Genomic DNA, 9,107 nt, shown 5'->3' with positions numbered 1-9,107 from the left:
CACTGGCACAGGTTGCCCAGAGAGGTGGTGGATGCCCCATCCCAGGAAACACTCAAGGTCAGGTTGGACGGGGCTCTGAGCAACCTGATCTAGTTGAAGATGTCCCTGCCCACGGCAGGGGGGTTGAACTAGATGATCTTTAAATTTCCCTTCCATCCCAAACTATTCTATGATTCTATAAATCCTCCAAGATTCATTATTTTAAAAAATAATTATATTTATATTAAAAAAAAATCACTACCTTTTTCTTATTTTTGACAATGGCATGTATTTGATTTTGAACATATTCCATAAAAGCACCACCTTGATTTACTAAAGATGCAATTTTGTTCATTTCTAAGCAATGTATTTATGGGATTGAACACTGTACATAAGTTGTCTGAAATATGTAGTATTGGCGAGATAGCTGTGCTGTTCTCTTTGGCTGTATTATGACAATACAATTTTAATAATGTTAGAAAATGTCTAATGGTGAGACCTACTTTTGTATTATTCTCTGTAACCTTGGGCTGATCACCTCTCCCTTAACTGTATTTTCCACATTTCTTTCTTACAAAGGTGTTTGCAGAGCTTTTCAAAGCTGAAGTACTGTATAATTGCTATGTATCATCATTGTATAATGTATTTGACATAATTAATATATGCCATCTGCTTGTTACTTGTCTTATTTCCTTCTTCAAAACAAGGAATACATTGGGTCTCCCCTTGCAGTCATGAATATGTACATCACATTGAATATTTATTTGCTCATGTGTAAATCACCTTGAGCATTGCGAAATGATGAAATAGTGCTGATTCTATAGTATTAATTAAATTCTACATTATCATTTAGACACCAAATTAAGAAAGTGTTTTGATTCCTCTTTCTGTTTACTTAATAGGTTTCGTTGGAAAACTGTGTTGAGGTTGGGCGAATTGCCAACACATACAATCTCACAGAAGTGGATAAATATGTTAATAATTTCATCCTGAAGAACTTCCCTGCATTATTAAGTACTGGTGAATTTGTGAAACTCCCCTTTGAACGTCTTGCCTTTGTGCTTTCAAGTAATAGCCTTAAGCACTGCACTGAACTTGAACTCTTCAAGGCTGCTTGTCGCTGGCTACGGTATGAGGAGCCTCGGATGGAGTACGCTGCAAAGCTAATGAAGAACATCAGGTTTCCACTGATGACGCCCCAGGATCTTATTAACTATGTTCAAACAGTGGACTTCATGAGAACTGACAATACCTGTGTAAACTTGCTTTTGGAAGCCAGCAATTACCAAATGATGCCATACATGCAACCGGTTATGCAGTCAGAGAGAACTGCCATTCGATCAGACAGTACTCACTTGGTGACGTTGGGGGGAGTGCTGAGGCAGCAGCTGGTTGTCAGCAAGGAGTTACGGATGTATGATGAAAAGGCCCATGAATGGAAATCCTTAGCTCCCATGGATGCACCAAGGTACCAGCACGGCATCGCTGTGATCGGAAACTTTCTTTACGTAGTTGGGGGCCAGAGCAATTACGACACAAAAGGAAAGACGGCGGTTGACACGGTCTTTAGGTTTGATCCTCGCTACAACAAGTGGATGCAAGTCGCATCTTTAAATGAGAAGCGCACCTTCTTCCACCTAAGTGCCCTCAAAGGACATTTGTATGCAGTTGGTGGTCGAAATGCGGCGGGTGAGCTAGGTGAGTGCTTCTCCTGAAGCATGGCTTCTTGCCTTGCACTTTAGGCCTTGAAATACTGTGCTGCCCTATAAATGGGTGGAGAGGAAACAAGTTGAAGTTGTTGGTGTGCAGCTTCTTTCTGGAAATACTGCAAATGCATAGAGAAATTTGTTTGGATACTATTAGCAGTTAATTTTAGAAAGGCTTCCACAAAAAAAATTTCCAAATACATGCATCTTGTGTATTGATGCATAATATCCAATGTCTTCACCTTTATCTTCAAACATGAAGTAAGTGCGTCTGTCTACCTGTATAAGCATGTGTGTGTATATATACATATAAATGCAACTATACACAAAAAAAAAATCATTACTTAGGCTGAGAAACTATCACTCTTAAAGGATATGTGACTTTCTAACTGAAACTTACTGTTGAATGAAGGTTGCATTTTAAAAAACGCAAATTTTCTGGAATATTGACTTTGAAATGCTAGTTTTTTGGGTTTTTTTTAAAGGTGGGCTAATGACTGAGTGATTTGTTTCACTAACAGATCAGTGAGATTCAGATGATCTGACATTCTGGACTTTTTAATTACTAAAAATGTATTTTGCCTGTGATCAGTGATCTTGTGACTACACAGTTAACTTATTTGTATGAATCACCCTGTCCTGCTGATTCCTTTTTCCCCCTCCTTACAAATGATGATTCATTTTACTTGACCAAAAAAAGAAAAAAAATTATTTCTGGGAAATAAGATGGTTGGAAACAAAGAATAAATACAAGATAACATTTAATTTAAGAACAGTCTGTAGAGGACGGCCCCTATTAATCCACTGCATTTTCCAAAGCCGTAGTAGTTTGCATTTGCAGTCAAGTCTGGGAGCGTACACTCAATTGTAAATTTGTCTGTGCTTTAAAAGTGAAATGTTACGGTGAATATGCTTGGAATTTTAGCCTAATATTATATCTAAACCAGATGTAACATTTCATTATTTTGTTTGCTGCTTTTAGCCCAATACTTAATCGTGTCTTGTCAAGTCTTTGTGGCAGTATCTCTTGCTCTTAAAATTTGCTTTTTAGAAATGCACGGGTATCTTTAAGTCCAGTGAGAAACATGTTTCACTGAAACAATACAAAACCTAATTTGTGCTGCAATGTTTTGGTTTTGTTTGTTTTTTTTAATTAATACATCTCAGTCATTCACATATACATTTTGTTTCATGATCATATTGCAGACTTTCTTAGGAAACATACAGTACATTGCATCCACTACACATAACTGGGCTGGTTTTGCTGGAAGTTTAAAATCCATTCTAATGTTTGATGAAATGAGACATTTAAAAATGCCTCCTGTTTCCGAAAAACATGGGAAACTGTTTTGCAATAACGTTTTTTCCGTAGACAACCATTTTCTGATGCAGATCCAGAGGTTTTCAGAGTTTTTCTTACATGTCATTTTACCTACCTGAAAATACATTCTAAAAGCAAGCTTAATACCCTGTAAAAGACCAGATGTACAAACTAACGTGTATTGATCTTTATCTTGAGCATCAGAAAACCTCACCTTCATTGAGCTATTTTCGCATGGTATGAATTAATAGCAGATTATCAGGTTGCTGTCCTTGTGTACTGTACCATCTAAACAGAGTAGGGTTATAAGAACGTCAGTGAAAAAGTTGCAAGTCTAACAAAATCAATATGAAATAATACTGTCACTAAGCCAGCGCAGTCTGTGTATGTAGCAGGCTTTAAGCTCAGTGTTTTTCTTAAATTGGATCAAGCAGTATCATTCTGCTGACCTCAGCTCTTCTGCAGCTTTAATTAAAATACAAAATCTATCACCTGTCTAAAATTCTTCTTTAAAGATATCATTAAAATGCTGGAATGATTTCCACACAGACCTGAAAAATGTCGTCAGATTGTTCTGCGGGAAGAGCATCTATAAATGCTAAATATTGTAGCTGTCTTGATGCTTTGATTTGGGGCTTCAGTTTCTTTTCTTGTTAATTGTGAGGCAAGTCACTTTTCATTTTCATGTTTCTTTCATAAACCTTGGCAGCTGAAAGATGAAATCCAGCTTAAACTTCCCATTCTCTTCAGATGAGAAAAACTCTCAAGCTTTTCATAGAAGAGAAGGTCAAATGTGTGTTGGACAGGTATTAAAGAAGTTGCCCTTGGGTTCAAACTAATTTCGATCTGTTGTTAGAGAGGAAAAATTCCCAAAACCTGAATTCAGCTTTCCGGAAGATCAGCTCTTATGGAAAAGGGCCAAAGGATTAAAGTTACTAAAACGAATTTCTTTATTATTTTTTCTCCTGACATTCACTGGATTAAAAATTATACTTTTTTGAGGCGCTCTATCAAGCCTTCCCAAAACAGTTTTCAAATGTTTAAACTTCTGAGAACTTTGTAAATACCACTTTCTACCTCAGTAGTATGTGCTTTAGCAGTAATAAACAGCTACTGTTTTAACAGTGCATGCCACTGAGAAAAGTTTGGTTCATTGGTAAGGACAGGTGAATTTCCATGTATGTGGCACATGCAATGGAATATGGTAAATGTATCTTTGAAACGTACTGAATTATGAAATTATAATTCAGATTTTTCAACCCTGTGACAACTTAGGACTGTGCAGAAGCATGCACCACTCCTGGAAGGATTGTGCATAATTCTGGTTGGTTCTTTTTAAATGTCAAAGCAGGCACCTGCCAAAGATATTCCCAGAAGGCAGGGAGAACAGCCCTCCGGCACGAGGGGGAGACCAGCCTGGAGAAGGCAGATGTGCAAAAGGCAAGACTTTTTGGAAAAGGAGACAAAGGGAAAACCAGGTGTGGTTCACAAAGATATTCATGAAGCAGAGCTCATCAGCAATTTCCAGCTGTGCTGTTTGTGCAGAGCACTGGATACTGTTTTCTCTTCTCAGACAAGTAGATCTTTGTAGCTCTTTTTTGAAAGAATTCAGTTGTGGTGCTTGATGATGATGGCAGAAGCTGTGCCTTTAAGTATGAGAAAACTTGTGCAGTTAGGTGCTTTACAGATACATTAGGCTCTGCTGTTGATAGGCTTGAGTGGAGTTTGAGATTTTTATATATGGGCTTCTCCTAAGCACTTTAGGGGGATGTTGGGTTGTGACTAAACCACAGATTCATTGATACCCTCATCATCATGCTGCCATGAAGACAGAAAGAGAAGACTTCTGGGCCAGGGCAGGACAGTTACGTGTTCTTTTGACCCCTGCCCAACAAGTGGAAAGGCATTTATTTTCCAGGTGCCCTCTATGATGCTTAACCCTCAATTCAAACAAGTCCTTGTTTATGTTAAAACTTCTCTTGTGAATCTATATAATATATAAATTTTAAATGTTGTTGGTTAAGAAGAAAAATCTGCGTCATTACCCAGTTGGGCTGTTTGCTGTCTGTGTAGTACTGTGAATATCAAACCAAAGTGTGAACTGGAGGACCTCTGCGTAGGAGCTTATTTTGAAGTGGCTCCTTGCTATGCTGGGGACAAAATTACTGAGGGCTCTGTTTAATTTAAGTGAGTCAGCTTCGAGTTCTACAGAAGCAAGCTGTGTTATAGCAGTAATATAACAAAATGAAGATCCTGGGTTTTGGGACATCACACACAGTTGCTAAGTGCTGCTGTAATAAACCTCAAGACACATTAGAAGCTACTGACAGAGAAGTGGTAAATATCTGTATACTCCTCAAATAGCATCACAGATGGCACTATAAAATGAGTGCAGACTGAACGTCCCCTGGGACTACCAAAGCTTTGTGTCTTTTTGAGATTGCTTAATTCTATTAAAATGAGGCCTGTCTTCCCTGGATTATGGTAATGAACAGATCAGAAGTTCCACTGTTAAACATAAATAAAGCCTGATTTGAATCATTCATGCTGTTGGGAGCATGAATCCATCAGTCTCATGCTATATAGAATACATACTTAGGTTCAGTAAAGTAGCCGTTCTTTTGAGTGTTTTGTGAACGATGCTCTGCCTGGAGATGATGTATAGAACATCCGGATGCCGCTTTTAAATTAATGGGCATCTTTATTAGCTGAGAATTTGTATATTTTTTTTTCCTTTTCAATGCAGAGGGAGATCTTGTTAAGAGAGAGAAGTGGAATGACCTTGCAAGGAAACAGGGAAACAGCCACACAGAACAACCAAACAGAACAGTAGGTTTTTCTCAGCTGGGAAATAATTAGCTTTGCTTTAGAGCACGGTGGATTTGAGTTGGAATGATTTGTCTGAAATACTGTCAAACAGTACTTTAGTTCTACTGGTGATGTTCGAGCGAATTTTGAAGCCACATCAGAAAGTGTTGAGACCAAGATCCTTCAGCATCCTTTCTCAGATAACTAATGTCTTTACAACATGGTGATAGTGATGGCAGTAATGTATACCAATTTATACATGTTTTATCTTCTCTTGCTAAAGTGATCTTTTGGCTGTGATTTCTCTCTTAAAGGTAATCCATAGTGCAGAGTGAGATAAACAGTTGTCCAGCGTTGAATGTCATGTTAATCTGGTTGCTGCTGGCTTTGCGATTGCTTTGCACATACTCTGCTCTTCCTGTCCTTACAGTGTATTAGAAATCTAAGTTCCTCACCTCAGCACAGAGTGGAAGCGCTATGGGAAAGAGGATGCCTTTTGTTTTTGTGAAGGCGAGTAGAATGATGATTTCGGTGCAGCGTAGCAGCGAGCAGCAGGTCAGAAGGGTCTGCTGTCAGGGTAGAACTGGGACAGCTATAATTACTTGCACGTCAAATCTGTTCTGTGTTCTTGAAATTTCTGCACATCTTTGTTTTCTTCTGATTGCTAAATAGAGCGGAGTGGAAAGGAGCTTTCCTTTTTAGAAAAGAATACTGGAATGCATGAATACATTTGTACAAGAAAGAGCATGGGTTTATTTGGGGATTGGGCAAATACTGCATGTGGTGTCAAGATGGCAGTACACAGAAATACAACTCACAGATTTAATTTTAGGTGTAATTTGTGGAATCAGTTCTTTGTGCCTATACCTTTATTTGGGCAAGAGGCTGTCTCCAGCATTCACTGGCTTTATGGCTGTGTAAGTTCTTGATGGATATACAAAGTCTGCAGGATATCAAATGGGAAAAATACCAAAATTTTTAAGAAGAGATATTTGACTTTATTAAAAAAATAAAATAATAATCAAGCATGACTTTAAAAATTTTCATTGTAGAAGAATGCTTGAATGCCTTTTCGTACCTTTCCTTATGCAGACTTTTATCTACTTTGTTCTATAGTACTATAGAAGTACTATATTGTACTTTTATCTACCTGTACACATGAGAAAGGCAGCTCGAGGCTCATTTCAAATGGCTGAGGTAGGAAATGTGGTAACAAGAAGGCTAGATTGTAGGAAAGTGTTTAGTGAAGGACTGATCTCTTGGAGTAAACTTGGGAACTTGCCCATATTGGGCAGGTTTTTTAAATCACAGATTTGGCATGTCAACAGTAGTGTATAGAGACACTTGACTTCAGTTCCTTTGCATCAGTTTTTTATTTTTTGTCCATCTTACAAAGCCCTGAGATGGCTGGCATAACTGGGAGTCCATGTGCAAGGCACTCTTACAAAACCAGAAGCATTTCAGGCTTTCATTACTATTTTTAAACATTTTTCAAGAATATGAAATTAATAATTTCATACCTGCGAATCAAAGTATATAATTTCTTTTGAAAGAAACAGGAATTTAGTGTGTTTTGCCTTATATCATGAACTTAACGTTCTGGACCAGCACTTTTCTGTATTTCTTAAATTTAAATTTCAGCTCCTGGGCGGGGAAAAGCTGAAGAAAATCCAGTGTGCTGTAACGATTTAGCAATTCTTATGTGCAATATAGATTTTTTTTTTTATCATTTTTTATTTTTAACCTTAGATGATGCTGAACTGGTTGTCACTCAGTATTCCTGACACTGGAACGGGAAGCTTCTATTTTGAGTATGTCTACTTGAGATACTAATTGCATGGAATTACAAAGTATCATCCTGTTTTGCAACAATAAGGAGGTTGTGCATTTTACAGCAGCTAAAAGATAATTCAAAAGGTCACTGTAATGTGGTCTTCGCTAAATTTTTCTATGACTAGGGATTTTTTGGTGGTAGTCTGAGACCATAGCTATACCTTACTCTTCCGAAGTGCTCCAAAGGATATTTTTGAAAGACAGATTTGGGGTTAGGGTGAGGTACCTTATAGTGACTGTATGAGTGTTACTGATTGATGTACTTTACTGACCTGGCCAGTACTGCTAATTCTGCAGGCTTATACTAACACTAGCTAGTTTCTGCCTTTAAAATGGCAAGTTTCTCAGCTTCTAAATTTTTTTTGTTTCTTTCAGTTGATGTGTAATCCTGGACTTTAAGTCACCATCACTGATTCCACAGAGTTGGCTCAGATTTTCTACCCTTGATTGAATAAAAAGCTTGTTCTAGAGCAAGTAAAATGCCACTTTCAGAGACAGATTCAATTTTGTACGCATAGTTCATAAACATCTCTCTTCAGAGATTAAGCGTTGTATAACAAGCATTAGAATCTGATTCTTAATTTTAATTATTTAAAATGAGATTTAATTTGTCTTTAAGATAACACAATTATTGATAATTGCTTTGTGCATCATATGGTCACTATATTACAGGGTTTTTCAGGATCTCTTGCCCCTCTGGTCATATTGTACTATTCAAGCTGCCAATCTCTACAGCTTGCTCAGATCCATTATTAAATCCGTTTTCTATTTCTATTCTCTGTGCTTATTGCATAGCCCTTTTTCTGCAGTCCCACATCTCTTCCATCCCACTTCGAAGAGAGGATTCCTTTTCAGAAATGCTTTCTGCAAGGACACCTGGGCTCTGGGTTTCTTTTTAACTTAGTACTAACCTCTGCAGTTTCTGATTTGATAAATCCTTTGATCATTTTAACATTCCAGTTCACAGAGGAAACGGCACAAATGGGAGCTGTGTATCGACACAGGCACTGCTTCTCTCCGTTCAAGATTCAATGGTGTTTCATCTTGTATTTTTGTAAAGCTTGGCTTTTGTAAACTGTTTGAATTAGTGACTTGCATATGCCGTGCTGTATGTTGCTGTGCAAGTACTTAATAAAACATTGCAAGACAATAGAAAATTAGTCAATGTTTGCTGCCCCTTTTTGAGGGCATAGGACCTTTTCAATGCGAAATCCCAAGAAGGAAATCTAGCCTGATTTTCTGCATGGGTGGGATGTTGCTGAAGACATGGGTCTGTTCTGGTTGCCAGATGTACTGATCCTCTTTGAAATAGGCTTTAAGTTTATTCCCTGTCTCTCTACAGCAGACACTGAAGGGAGTTATACAAGAGGAAAGGGTAGAAAAGCTGAATTCGCCCAGCTTCGTTACCATTTTCTCTGATGTCCCACAGCTGTACCTCTGGCAGGGTTCATGAGCTGGGG

General features: G+C 37.9%; 1 protein-coding gene across 6 annotated transcripts in view; it reads left to right on the top strand.

Moving 5' to 3' along the window:
- The window catches only part of KLHL13 (kelch-like family member 13), an 84,469-nt gene that overhangs the window by 70,693 nt on the left and 4,669 nt on the right, over positions 1–9,107 (top strand). For all 6 annotated transcript variants that reach the window (XM_009331686.1, XM_009331684.1, XM_009331688.1 and 3 more), the window contains one exon: positions 882–1,677. In XM_009331686.1, the coding sequence (XP_009329961.1) occupies positions 882–1,677 (796 nt within the window). The remainder of the gene's footprint in view (positions 1–881; positions 1,678–9,107) is intronic.

This window comes from Pygoscelis adeliae, unplaced genomic scaffold (assembly GCF_000699105.1).
Source record: "Pygoscelis adeliae isolate BGI_AS28 unplaced genomic scaffold, ASM69910v1 Scaffold79, whole genome shotgun sequence".
NCBI classification, from domain to species: domain Eukaryota; kingdom Metazoa; phylum Chordata; class Aves; order Sphenisciformes; family Spheniscidae; genus Pygoscelis; species Pygoscelis adeliae.
Note: the sequence above shows the minus strand (reverse complement) of the source record. Positions and strands in the feature narration are given on the sequence as shown.